Genomic DNA, 14772 nt, shown 5'->3' with positions numbered 1-14772 from the left:
GTTTCCAGAATACTGTCACATACTAGAGCTCAATCAATAGTTGCTAAATTAAGAGTGAATGAATAAATCAATAAATTTGGATCTGAAATCTCTTGATTTTCTTTTACCCTGGCTGGAATAAAACTCTGGGGCCAACAAATGGAATTCAGTTTAGCTTTTACATTATTTTTCTCCATCTATGGGCTGAAATTTTGAAATGGGGTTTTGAATAGCCTTGAAGATTAGTGAATTTACAAGTATTTTAAGAGCCAAATGTGTCTCGTCTCCTTTTTGCTGTTGTAGAGCACGTCTTAAAACAGTCTTCCTATGTGACTAGGCTGCACTAACATAAGGTTTATTTGCCCCAAAATTAAGTATTTAATGGAAAGAAAAATATTATTTATTTTCACAGCATATTTTCTGGTAAATCTTTCTATTCCTGGAAGCTAGCAGGCATCCAGTGAACTTGGGGAATAAATGAATGAGTGCCTTCTCCTTAAGTTCATTTAGAACCAACCTTACTTTTATTAGAGTCTAGGTGTCCCTAACTGTATAATTGCTTCAGTTACCAAAACTGGAATATCCAACATTTCCTTTATGAGAAATCTATGTTTCATTGAGAGGTCAACAATTCTCTTTTTGTTTGGAAAACAGATTTAGATTTTAATAACCAGCACTCTCCCATCTGCTGCGACTCTGAATTGTACATACAATTTATCATCCTGACAGGATGATGCCAGGTTAGAATCACTGAGCAGGAACGGTGTCTGGGGTCCACTCGCTTCTGAAAAAGTCACTGGGCCCTTTGTCACTCAGCACAGATCATGTAGGTAGCTTGGAGAACCACATCATGATACAAAGAAGGGCAGGTACTCCAAATACATCTCAGAAGCATTAAGCCTTTTTGAAAAAGATACAGCTGAATGTAAAATAGTGCACTTATTCCAGTATATCAATTCCTATATCTTCAAGCAATTATCCTCATAATCTATAAGCAACTCAAACAAATGAATTAATCCAAGCTTAAGATATTAAAGTCTTTGTGTAAAAACATATTTGGGGGAAAAAAGAGCATCTGCACCATGATTTCCAAATCTTTGAAAAGAAACACAAATTGATGAAAATAGTTTTGAGTTTTAGATACTGACTCTAGAGTCCACGAGAAAAATAGTAGACCATGAGTAGGCTTTTCTTAAAGTCGATGGCTTTGTAGCTTTCAGAAAACCAGACTGGAGTCATCCCAGGAACATCAGGTGTTTTGAAATTCTCCTCGGAACTTGGGAGTGGAGGAAACCAGCCAGCTGCAGGTGTTATCATGTGTCTACTAATGCGGATAAAATATGAGCTGCATTGTTGCTATTTTTTTAAAAATCTACTTCGTGTAAATATTGCACAAGACTGTGAACACCATGGCAGAGACAAAGAAAGTTTGAACAGCTCCTTCATAAATGACCACAGTGGCTCTTGGGTGGAGGCAACAATTTCCCTGTCAGTCTTGAAAGTGCAAAATCTGCTATTATAAGGATGATCACCTCGAGGCATTCGATACGTTTTTATTTTTAAGTCCAGTTTCTGCAACTTAAAGGCTCAGGATAAGACGGTGGAATCTGGTCATTCAACCCTGGCATTGCTCTTGAAAGTGCACCTGCGCCCAGCCCTGGGTAGGGTAGGATGCCTCTGGGTAGGATGGCATTCCCCACCCCAGACGCAGACTGCGGGAAGGTGAGATTAGAGTGTGAACAGAGTAGTCACCCCGATTTGTACACATGCCTCATGGACCTTTCTTGCCAACAATGTGTTTTCTGACTCCCTTTCAAATGAGAGCTAGAGCCCCAGATCAAAAGGCGGGCCAGTGCGATGGTCAACTGCTCAGTCCTATCTTTGGTCTGGGTTTCAGTTGGAGCTCTGTCTCTTTGGGCCCAAGTGGCCTCATCCAACAGTGTGTGCCTCATGGGGTTTGGGCATATTGAAGGACTGAGTGTGTGAAGAGCTGCTGGGACGTGCCAGGTGTGCGGGATGAGCGTTGCCCTTGGGTCTGGCATGGGCCTCCTGCATCCAGAGGAGACTCACAGAAGGGGATACTGAGGCCCAGAGAAGAGAAGTGATTTGTTGCTGGCATGTTGGTCTGGTCAAGGTGGGGGTGCAGGGCTCCCAGGTGCTGTCCTGACTTCTCTCTACTCTCACCACTTTTCTTTCGTTTTAAAGTTTTAACCTTCCTTACTATTAACACAGAGAACAGAAACGAATTTTCAAGGGGATTTTTTTTTTTTAAAGATTTATTTATTTATTTATTTGAGAGAGAGAGAATGAGAGAGAGAGCATGAGGGGGAGGAGGGTCAGAGGGAGAAGCAGACTCCCCGCTGAGCAGGAAGCCCGATGCGGGACTCGATCCAGGGACTCCAGGATCATGACCTGAGCCGAAGGCAGTCGCCCAACCAACTGAGCCACCCAGGCGCCCTCAAGGGGATTTTTTTAAATGTCAGGGCACATCCACATGAGCAAGATTTTCTTTATTTTGAAAGATAAAGGTTAGCAGATAAGCCACTTTCTGTATTTTATTTTCCAGCTACAGGTTTTTATTGGCATTAAAGTCATTATCAAAACTTTTTATACTCAGATCTAGAACCTGTGTGAACCATTAACTGCTACACGATCCCACGAGCACTAGAGCTGAGCCATCCTGGTAGAGATGTTGCAGGAGAAAGCTTATTTGTGCCCATAGACCTAAATGTTGACATCTCCTCATAGGCTTTTAAGAAGCATTAATCCTACCATATGATTTGAAGAGGTGGGATGACAAGGATCTTAAAGGAATAGTGACTTAAAAGAAGACACCTGCATTTCTTAGATCTTGGCATCGAATACTTTCATTTGTTGTCCCAATAGTAAGAAAAGGGTTTCAACCAAATAGAAATAACATACACTACTTATAAATAAAATATCTCAGTAAAGTGAGTTGGCGTCTAAGAAGTCAAACATAAAGGATTCACACTGAATCTGATCTTGCAATGACAACAAACTGTTTAAGGACCATTTTCAGTTACAAGTTGTACTATGTTCACTCCAATATTTGTGTGATGTTTTGTTTTTATTAGTAAATACAGGATCTTATTTTATATTTTCCTGTTGAGTCAAAATGAGTAAAATATTCTTAGGTTAATCTCATGAGTGATTAGTTCATATCATCAGATTTTCTTTTAGATACATTTACTGCAGTTTTCTACAGAATGATAAAAATGTAGACTTCAGCCAGGCAGCTGCAAGTTAGCATGGAAAAATGTTCATATGCATTTGCTATGGACAAGTATATCTTCCCTCCCACACCCAGCCAGGATAGAAAAAAAGAAATTACAATAAATCCACCCATTTCTAATAACTTCCTTTCTACAGTCCCTCTGCTGCATTATGGTATTTCTTTCCACCAAGGAGAAAAGCCAGCTGAAAAAAGTCAAGGTGGGTCTCCTAACACGAGCGAGCAATTCCCACAGGGGAGTGTGTGTTCGACTTTGTACACAGAGCCCAGACTGGTGGGAAATTGGAAATTAGATTTATGAGAAACTGATGTTGATTCTTAACTGTTCTCCATTTACAGTCCATTGTTTTCAGGGGAGTATCTGTTTCTCACAGGCGGAGGAGAGAATCCAAAGTGAGATGCTGCAGAGAGGTGGGAAGTCGTAGATTGGCATGATGTCAAGATGCCCACTACAGCCTGGGGTACGTAAGCACAGGGCTGAGGTTGAACCATTTCCTTGGTGGCACAGAGGGACGTTGTGAGACCTTTAAAAAGCTAAGGGGGTAGCGACTGGGCAAATGTGTCAGGACCCTAGAGCTACAAGAAAAACTAACAGCTGGGCCTGAATAAAACGGTCCTCCCCGCCCTTCTGGTGGTTTCTAGGTACCAGAGGGAAGGCCCATAACAGAGTTATTGTGTTTCTCTAACCCAGGGAGGGAAATCCAACACTCTGCGGCATTCACCCTCTGAACAGGCTTCATTTTATTCCCGGGGAAACAAACTGAAATTTCAGCATAGGCAAGATGACTGTTTCTGATGCAGAAACCCCGAGAATATCCCTAACAGAGTGTAATTCTTAATCAGTGTTGTTTATCCACACTGGGAGCCTCGGCAGGTCATGCTGCTCGCCTGGTGCCGTTGGGTCTGCTCTGACGCCTTTCTGGACAGGAAGTCCTTAAGATTAAAGATTGTATTTTTATGGGCTCATGCTTGCCTACTCCAAGCTATTAGCTGAAAAGAAATGCAACTAGAAGCCAAATTCTAGAAAGCATATTAACAATCATTTGTGGGCATGTCAGGATGAAAAATAGGAGGAAATCAAGGTGGAGAAACAGAGGGAAGAAGCACTAAATAGAAACCAGCAAAGTAATTGGAATATTGGGAATAAAAGTATTTTCTCGCTTGGGATCGGTGTTGCATCGAGAATGAAAACAAACTTGATGAAGAACTTAGGATGGATATCATGACACTAACAGGCTGAGAGATTTCATCTTACTCTCTGCGGCTGCCTGTCACAAAGGACCTTTTATTTTCTTATTTTCCCCCAAAACAATATCTTGGCAAGTGGAAACAAAATAAATATTTGAAGAAAATACAACTTCACATGAGTGCCAGGAGTGAGAGGCTGTTTGTTCTCGTCCAGTCACCTTGACGTCGTGGCTCATTCTACAAGTGTTTAAATGGAACACGTTTTGAAAATCGAGTTGCTTCCTACAGATCTGGTGGGTGACTTGTAGTTCTGTATGTGACGCGCACGCCACGTGGGTTCCATATTTCCACACCCGCTAGTCAAGGTAAATCTGTAAGAGTGTAGGAGGTGCCACGTCTGATTAAATGATACTTGAAGAAATGCCTTAGCTTTTCGGAAGAAATAGTTCATGCAATAGGAAACTCATATTTATTGCCCATGCCTGTTGTTTTATTATAATGGTTTTAAAACTCATAGCTTTGCATATACATTTTTAGAAATGACTGAAATTTTTGGCATTTTGGATGCACATGCGTACACGTGGACGTGTTCACTTCAACATAAAGGTGACACTGAATCAACATGGAACATGAAGAAAGTTCCGAAACATGTGATTTCCTTCTAATCTTCTGTTAAACTTCGATGAAACCAATACCCACTTAATACCTTTTCTTCAGGTCGAGTCACAAAAAATAGTAAAACAATCCTTAAAGTGGAAAATAAGTTACTCAGCCAATTTCTTTATTATCAATAAAGCGACTGTTTATTAATACAGGACAGCCATCATGTGCATGAATTTAATGTTCCTTTGAAAACGAGGAGATGAAAAGTTTGGTGTTGATAAAAGAAATTATTTCTAAGAGGAATAGCAACAGCAGCTCTGTGTGCTGGGAGGACAAAAGAACCCCTAGAAATTTAAAAAATAATAGCCGGTATATATTCAATATAGAAAAATGTTTTTAAAAATGCAGAGAAAAATGGAAAGAAAACAGCACTTGGCTGTAATCTCCTCATCTGCTGGTTTGCCTGATTTCAACCCTTTTTCTGTGCACCTGTCTGTCTTGAGGTAGCTCTGTATTGATCTACCAATGCCAGTAGTCTTCCAGAGGGATCCTGGTGTGTCATTTGCTTTTCTACACTATAACAAGAATATTTTCTGATGCCATTGCTTTTTTCAAAACTGACATTACGCTTTATTTAACCAACCCTGTGTTGCTGGGCATAGGGTTGGGATTTTTCCCAGCGGGTACTGTCGATGGGAAGTGGCCATAATGCTAACACTCTGGGCTCCTCCCAGCGTGGCCATGGCCGTGGCCGTGGCCGTGGGCAGGAAGGCAGGGAGACAGGGGGCACTGAGGGCAATGCTTTTTTGAGCCTTTCCTCGGAGGAAACTCCTTCACGCTCCCCACCTGGTATTTCTGCCTGGAGCTCTTCTTTATAGACCCCTCTTCCTCTGCTCTCCTATTAGCTGGAATCACACCGCTCAAGTTATTTGGGACTGTACACTATTGTTAAAAAAAAAAAAATCTAAACAGTTGTCTTGGAGGTTCCCGTTGGATCGTGTGTGTTTTTCAGACACAGGAGATGATTTGTATCCATTTTAGGTGCACTACTTCGATGCTGGAATACGAAAATAGATTGTCCTTGTGCAGATTTCCTCGGACACCCTGAAAGCAGCTTCCTTCCAGCTTATAAAAGCCAATTTTGCACTTATCTGACAAGGCTAAGAATGCTTGCTTTCCTGTTATTTTCCTCCTTTTTGTCTTTATATAGATAATATTTTGTAAACAAAAGGTGGACATTTGAGGCCGGGGTCTGAGAAATCCAGTTGGCTAGGAACAGGAGACTTGGTCCGGTGAAGGGATGGTGGGACAGGGCCCTTGCTCCCTGGAAACATGCTCTTCAGGTGAATGCTCTCTCTGGGCTCAGCTGGACCCCTTGCTGGATGCACCTTTGTCTCCGTACGTTCAAGGAAAGGGAAGGTTCTCACAGTTCACGCACATAACTAAGGAAATGTGAACAGGGTCCACGGTGAGCTACAAATCCTGGAGATTTTTGGGCCTCATCCATAAATGTTCTTCCTATTGTTCTCTGTGTCAACTGAGGAAGTGGAACACGGAAGCAATGTTGAAGGAATCATTCTCCTGATGTATACTTCCTAGTCTTTACATCGTGTTTTTTTCCCCTTTGAGAAGGAGAGAACGAGTGATCACTGATTACTTAGTTGCTTCCCCAGGATTCCTCTTCAAAGCCACACTCATGACTGGACTGGTGACGGACACTGGGAGAAAGCAAAGTGCCTGGCAGGCGAGGCTCTGATGACCACTCCTTCCGCGGAATCTGTCCCCACACCAGTTGAGTTCTCACAGGTATTGGTAAGTGCCCGTGCACCGTGCGAGAAACCCGCGAACGAGAATCTACACCCAGGATCTGAGGCTGTTGCCAGGGCCACACACACACACACACACACACACACACACACACAAGCAAAGGAAAGAAAAAAGACAAAGAAAAAAAAGAAAGCCCAGTGATAAAAGCATGTGGAATTTTGTTCACCTAAATGTAGTACATTAAAATGAACTAGAGTGAGCACAGAGTGAAAACCAAAAAACAACAACAACAACAACAAAAAACCCAAACTACGCAAATTAATTAAACTTGTAACACTCCCCCAGCTGCTTTGATTGACACTTAATAGCTAAGCTAGTCCATTTGCTCGCAAGGCCGAAGTTTCCACCAGAGGAGAATTGCACAATAGGCCTGGCGTGGCAGCTTTTGTGGACAAGTGCAGGGAGCACGGCAAGCCCGAGGAGTCTATTGACGAAGCAGGGGTTTGCGCCCCCACTTTTGACCGGCCGGGCACGTGGGCTGGCTCTGCTCAAAGCCCCCCTCCTGCCCCCACTCCCCTCCATGCTGCTCTCTGTGCACCGAACAGAAGCCAGGCGTGCACTGGTTTCGGCGGCTTCCAGAAGCCGATGCTGCAGGTGCCTTCCGAAGCAGGAGTGAGACGGACGTTGAGCGGTGCCGGCTTTCAGGATGTGTCCATGCAGGGGTGACCTTCCCCGCTGCTCAGCCTTCTACGTCTTCACCACCACTGGTCCTCTTGACTTCCCTCCACTGTCAACACAGGCCCTGGGCTCAGAATGCAGAAGACAAATCCTGCTTGCATTCCTACATTTATATCTACGTGGAGAGATTTAAATACGATTGCAAAAAAGATCATCATATTTTATCTGCGCATTGTTAAAACTAACCAGGACACCTACACTGACTCAGAGAGAGACTAATGGTAAAGATTTTATATGTGTAAAATACAGAGATGTGGATGAGTAGGATATCCATACATACCTATATATGTGAATAGCGTATCCATGAAAGAGAAGATTTAAAACTTAGACTTGTTTTTGTAACAAATTGCTAAACTCTTTTTTTTTAAGATTTAATTTATTTATTTGAAGGAGAGAGACCATGAGTGGGGGGAGGGACAGAGGGATAAGGAGAAGCAGACTCCCTGCAGAGCAGGGAGCCCCACGCTGGAGTTCAATCCCAGGATCCCGAGATCATGACCTGAGCTGAAGGGAGCCACTTAACCGACTGAGCCACCCAGGCACCCCTTGCTAACTTCTCTATATGGCAGTTACATTGTCAATAGGAAGAGTTTGAAATCATTTCCTTATTTTAAAAAATGAAAAGTGTGCTTGGTTGTGAGTTCTCACAGAATGTTAGAGCAACAGGATTCACAGGACAGGTTTGTGGGGGACGTGGATGCCCTCAGACATGCTGACCCTGCACGGGTCCCCGTGTGCTCACTTTGGGGAGCTTGCCTGAGGTCGGCTGCCGGACCATGACTGCATTTGGAGGAGCCCAGCCACAGAAGTCCACGAGCCACTCCCTGTGGGCTCCTTCCTCGCTCCAGCCTTGGAGGTTCATGCCCAGACCTGCTACCCACACCTCCTGTCCTGTCTTCCAGATTGTTCCCTCCTCACCCAGTCTGCTCCTTCCCAGGACTCAATCAAAGATCACTCTTGCCTCGAGCTGCCCCTCGGGCTACATTCCTCCTTCGGTTGTGGATGAGACAGTGTCAGGATGTCCCCAAAAAGCTCTTGGAGGCTTTTCAACGTGTCTTACTGGTCTACCATTCTGTGCACCAGCTGTGGGCAGTTACTGCTGCCTTCATAGCAGGTGTGCCCACAGCCCGACACTGTCCTAGCACTGTTGGCACCCCATCCAGGGGTGCGGTGTGAAAGGTAGATACTGGTGGGGGGCTCACAGAGACAGGAAGGACAGAAAGAAGGAAGCCAGCAGTGGTGGTGTGGTGGGTGCTGAGGTGCACTCCTCGGGTCCTTCCTTTTGAAACCAAGGTACTGCCCCCCCCCCCCCCCCCCCCCCGCTGGCCGTCAGCCTGCTGAGGGCTCCCACTCGATGCTTCCCAACCTCTCCCTTTCCCGGGGTGGCCATCACCTATCATGGTGACAAGCATTTATGACAGAAACATAAACAACTGAAGTGCATCCCTCATGGTGCTGGAGGGCGGAAGTCCGGGATCTGGTGTCCGGCAGAGCCGTGCTCCCCCCCTGAATGCCCTGGGGCAGACGCCTTCTTTGTCTCGTCCAGCTTCTGGTGGCCCTGGGAGCTCCTTGGCTTGTGGCCACACTGCTCCAATCTCTCTTCATCTTCCCATGGCCTTCTCCTCTTTCCATATCTTCCTCTGAGTGTCTCTGGTAAGGATGCTTATTATTGGATTTAGGGCACACATAATCCAGAAGGATCTCATCTCTAGATCCATCACTTGTTCGCATCTGCAGACTCTTTTTCCAAATAAGGGCATGGTTTTCAGGGCTTAGGACATGGGCATATCTATAGGGGGTGCACACAAGTCTGTGGTAATTTGCCAGGGCAACTCTAGGCAACTGCACCAGGGACGCCCCTCACACAGGGAAGCTGCCTTGGCTGAGGCTGTGCCCCTACCCCAGGGAGACCCCACCTAGGGACTGGTTGAGGGTGGGGTATAGAAAGGCCAGTTTCCTTGTGTCAGTTGGTGACAAGTCTGAAGGATCCTCTTAGCTCCAGAGGCTCTCCCGGGACAGGCTGGGGTCTCCACTGCCACCCCACATGTCCATTGCCCCACTAACTCCTCCCTTCAGCACTTGCTGACTTGGTCTTTTGTAGCTTTCCTAGGCTTTGACCTTTTCTCTGTAACACGAAGGTAATGACTGCTGAGACAGGGTAGTCTTGAGATTTAAAGGCAACCCTTTAGCTGGGTGCTGGCATGCAAAAAGTGCTAATACAGAGCGGCTATGGTCACTCCTCTGGCCTGCCCTCCTCCCCCTCCCCGGGTGCTTTTAATGCTGGCCTGTTGAGGGTAATCCTCACTGAGGTTCCTGAGGAGGAAAGGAATTGGCTCCAAATCCCAGTTTAGTTCACGTACAGGGTGGGTTGTAGAAGGCAATGAACTTGCTGTTTTCTCCTTTAGTCCCTGGGGATCATTAGCTCTGGTCTTTGGCCTAAGAAAAGAGTCTCATCTGTGTGCTGTTGGGGACACACAGGTGAAGCTCCCTGTGAACTGCCCATGTCCCTCGATTTTCATGTCGAAGCTGTCTAGTTGGAAGGAAGATGGCCTGGCCCCCAGGTCCCTCTTCTGAGGCTGGGTGTGTGGCTGCTCAGAAAGCATGTGGCCGAGTCCACGGGCCTGAGGTGACGATGCTCGTGTGGGATACCAGGGAGCAAAAGGGCTGCTGGTTAACCTGCCCCCGTGGACAGAGGGTGTATCTCCGACATCAAGCTTCAGGGTACCATGTTTGATCTACAATGGGTCGGTCTTCCAAATCTTATCTCTTTTCTGCTCAAGTTTGGCTGTCTATGTTAATTCAAACAAATAATTGCCAAATCTCCTCTTTACTATGTATAAGTGTGGTAAAGTGTAAGCTCCTGATCTAAAACTAACCCATATTCAGTAGAATGAGAACTATGAACACGTGCATTCATTACAAAATACTGTATGCTCTGTATAATTTTCTCAGATACTTCGTTGACTTTTTAAGCTCTCTTTTTGAAAGATAACATGATAAAGTAAAGGGTACAAGTTTTAAGTGTACAGCATGATGAAGTTTTATAAATATCTACATTCATTTAACTAACACACAGATGAAGACATACCAGGATAATCGAAGCTGGCTTAGGAGCCTCCATCTTGCCTTTCCCATTCAACACTTCTCCACTGGGGCATCCACAACCCTGACCTCTACATCCTTCCCATCTTTAATGCTGATCCTCAAAGGCTAATTACATGTTACCACTGAACTCTTCAATATACATTATCATTACAATTCATTATAATTTATTATTTTATTTATTCTATAATAAATATATAATAGTTTATTTATTTATAAATATTATAACATTATTATTGATAATAATTTATTATTATAATTCTTCTTAAAGATTTATTTATTTGTTTTAGATAGAGACTGCGAGCCTACACAAGCAGGGGGAGGGGCAGAAAGAGAGGGAGAGAGAGGATCTCCAGCAGACTCCACGCTGAGTGCGGAGCCCGACTCGGAACTCGATCTCAGACCCTCAGATCATGACCTGAGCCGAATCAAGAGTCCGATGCTTAACCGACTGAGCCACCCAGGTGCCCCTACAATTAATTATAGTTTGAAAAGAAAAACTGTAAGAAGTGGTCAAGAGAAAGAGCACATAAGGCCCATCTTCAATTGCAGGTTTGCTACTTGCTCTGTGAACTGGGGCCAGTAACTGATATTAAACAAAAAAGCTAATAGAAGGTGAAAGCTAGACAGCAAACTCATTGAAGGTGGTCAGGAGGATTATTTGCTAGATGTAATCTTCCTTGTATATGTGAGGCCTTGACGACCAAGGTGAGTTAGAAGGTGTTTTGTGGGTCTGTAATAATATTATGATTGTGGTACCTCACCCAGCTCTATGCCAGGTGTTACCACACCTGTGTTCCCTTCCTGACTCAACACAACATGGCTTCCAGAGGGAAGGGCCCACATCCTCACTATCTTACAGGGGATGAGGCAGAAAAACAGAATCATTACGTAATTTGTCCGAGATTGCAGAGCTGGTACCTGAGGCATCCTGGACTTTAACCCACAGCTTGTACTCCCGAGTACTGCACTGTTTTGTTTTGCTTTTTTCTTTTCCATTTCATTTCAAAATGGATAAGCATATCATATGATTAAAGAAAAGCAATTAAAGATATTTAATGAAAGTTGAAGTACCAATTCTTTAGCCTAAATTACTTTGATTTCATCCTATCATTGACATCTAGATTTGAAGAAGCTATTTATTAGCTGATTCATAAGCGTACCTTTTAGCCTTCCTGATAAACATCAAACAGGTAAGAGTCCTAGAAATATGATATGATCAAGGCTACAGTTACCATCATGCAGGCCCACAGAACTTAGGGAATCTTTGTGGGGTGTATTCCCAAGAGACCACCCCAGAAGCCTGGGAAGCAGCTGATGTACAGATGATTGGACAAGGGGTACAGACAGAGGCTCATGAAAGACAGTGTTTCCCAGTGCTTTGGGTAACGCCAAGACGTAGTGCTAAGTCAACTCCATCACTTTCCCATACGACATGGTCTAACCATTGTCACCCACATCCTTTTGACTTATGACCCTGCCTTTGTTTGCCACGGAACTGGATCTCTCCCTGAACCTGGATATCTTACCATCTAAACCCAAACACCATGGCTACTGAATCGCCATTCATGTGTCTTCTCAATTTTCATGACCAGATACGAACGTTTCACAAGTGTAGGCCTTGCCCCTCAAATGATTTTCCTCAAATGAAACATCTCTCAACACAAATGATTTATGTGTGTTGGGGGTGAGGACGAGGCCCCCCATCCTTCCCCAAGTATGTCAAAGCAAATCAGAAATAGTAGGAAGCTAAATCTGTGCAGAGTTATCCATTTATACGCAATACCCATTTCAACTAAAGCTTCTAAAATCGGGCTCGCCACTTCCTGAGGATCAATTACCCAACTTGCTGTGTGTTAATGACTCGTGTAGCTCTGATTTGTGCAGTGAAGATTCGGATCTAAAGGAGAGCACATCAGAGTCAGAGCAATAAACACAGCTCCAGCAGCTGCTTTATTTTTATTTTTCTAATCAATGGAATATCTATTCTCTCTCCTCACACACACCCACATACACACCCACACGGACATACACACACAGTGTATTCAGTACCCCCAGAAAGAACACTTGAACTGCTTCAGACTGAGCGTGTCCCCCTCCCCCAAGTTCATATGCTGAAGTTCTCATCCCCCAAAGGTGATGGTGTTAGTACAGGAGATCTTTGAGACATGCTTAGGTCATGAGGGGAGAGCTTCCTGAAGAATATCAGTGACTTTTAAAGACCTCACAGAGCTCCCCAGGCCTTTCCCTCCCACCATGTGAGGACACAGTGAGAAGTCTGCATGTGACCCAGAAGAGAGCGGTCACCCTCTGTGCTGACCCTGATCCTCGACTTACAGCCTTCAGAACTGTGAGAAGTAAATTTCTGTTGTTTATGAGCTACCCAATCTGTGGTATTTTGTTGTAGCAGCCCTGACTAAGGCACGAATCATACTTAGGTAGTGATAAAGCATAGTATGTGCATTAAAGGCATATAATACCAGAATTCCAAGAGGGTCAAGATCAAGGACAATGCAGAATTTGAGTTTGTCTTTGAGGAATGAGCAGGCTCTGTGTGAACAATGAAAGAAGCAGTAAGCTATTTTGGTGTGAAGCCACATGAACACAGGTGGGAACATGGTTTTTGTTGGGAAGAATGAGACTAACTCAAAAAATAAAAAGAGAGAGAGAGAGGGAGAAAGCTTTACTATGGGGATTTACTTTGGATAAAGTTGGATTTGTAATTTGGGGGCAAATTATAAAAGGACTGAAATTTTTAATGTCAGATACATACAGAAATGTTGAAGTTCAGGATGAAGGAATGGCTTTATGAAAGAGACCTTGCAGTATATTTGTGTGGATCAGCCCCATGGTGGAGACTTCAGGCAGAGGCCACTTTGAAAACTGAAATACCAAGGAATAGTAAATGTTAAGGAAGGGATCAAACAGAAGGATGAATCTAATGGATCCCAAGATACTAAGTCTCTAGATTGGGAATGTTACTGACAAAAGAAAGAAATAAGGGACAGGAAGCTGGATGGCTTGAAAGGTGGTGAATTTAGTCTTGTATATTTTAATCTTGACATGCATGTTGTCACCTGCTGTCTGCATGTCCTCTGGGATGGGAAATATTGGTAGCAAATTTCAGATGTCATGGCATTTTGAAGAGGGCAGTTAGCTGGGACTATGTGGTGTAGGCTCCAAACTCCTGCGCGAAACAAAGAAAGACCTCCCTTAATTCAACGAAATTTCATTACGTTCCAATTATGCACGAATCACAATGTGAGGACCACAGATTCCTTCTCTTGTATTGATCACGAGGGGAAATGACACCCATTGTCAGAGTTGGAATGAAGTGGTGAGCACTTTCACAGCCAGCTCTGGAGGGAGAAGAGAGAAGGGGGGCCTGGCAGCACCTGGGTGAATGCTAGCAAAGGAGACCCACTGGAGGGACAGGCTCTCAGGGGAGGCAACCCATGAGTTGGGTTGTAGTGGTTCTAGGACACATTTTAAGAGGACAGGATGACAGATGCAAAGACTTAAAGCAAAGGAACAGCTTCTTGATTTTCCCAATAATCGCCAAATCACCTGTAGCATTTGACAAATTCATTCACAAAAATTAGTGGTCAGGTCATGGGGATCTGAAGCTAAAGAATTGGCAGGGGTTTGTATGCTGTACAAAGAATTTTAGATTTCAGTCTGTAGGTGATGAGGAAACACGGAACAATCTTTTAGCCCGGGGAGCAATTTGGTCATTGTTAGGTTCTAGAACGATCAGCGTGGTCTTGCTGTAGATGACGCATTGGATGAGGCATGACCACAAGACTGTCAGGACTCTCATGTAGGTCACTCCCAGAGAGAAATGAGATGATTTGAACTACAAATGTTGAGGAAGGACAGGAGGGGTGGAATGGAGTAGACGAGAGATTTGACGTCTGCTTGATATGAGAGTTCAGAGAGAGAGAGCGCCATCTAGCATCACTCAGCTCTTGGGTCACTGGGTTCTGCACTGTGGTGAGACAGGCCACAGAGAAGCAGCAAGTTGAAGGGATTAGGGTCAACATGGGGACTTCATGAGTTCAGTGGGGGGCATGTTGAATTTGAGGTGGGGTGTAGGCAATGATCATGTTCCTCCCAAATTCGTATGTTGAAATCTAATGTGA

The 14772-nt window shown here is 44.3% G+C and overlaps 1 protein-coding gene across 3 annotated transcripts in view; it reads left to right on the top strand.

Annotated features, from left to right (window-relative positions):
* Positions 1-14772, top strand: part of LOC118518013 (uncharacterized) — a 187478-nt gene that overhangs the window by 151325 nt on the left and 21381 nt on the right. Inside the window, exon 6 of one of the 3 annotated variants that reach the window (XR_013446853.1) lies at positions 3607-3693. The exons of 1 other annotated variant lie outside the window; for it this stretch is intronic. Coding sequence is in view for 1 of the 2 variants with exons in the window: in XM_036064418.2 (XP_035920311.1) it covers positions 3572-3657 (86 nt within the window). In the remaining variant the exon portion in view is untranslated. Of the gene's footprint in view, positions 1-3571; positions 3694-14772 lie in introns of all 3 variants that reach the window. One more of the 3 variants, XM_036064418.2, reaches the window with a different exon arrangement.

The sequence above is a fragment of the Halichoerus grypus genome, chromosome 4 (assembly GCF_964656455.1).
Source record: "Halichoerus grypus chromosome 4, mHalGry1.hap1.1, whole genome shotgun sequence".
In the NCBI taxonomy this organism is placed as follows: Eukaryota; Metazoa; Chordata; class Mammalia; order Carnivora; family Phocidae; genus Halichoerus; species Halichoerus grypus.
Note: the sequence above shows the minus strand (reverse complement) of the source record. Positions and strands in the feature narration are given on the sequence as shown.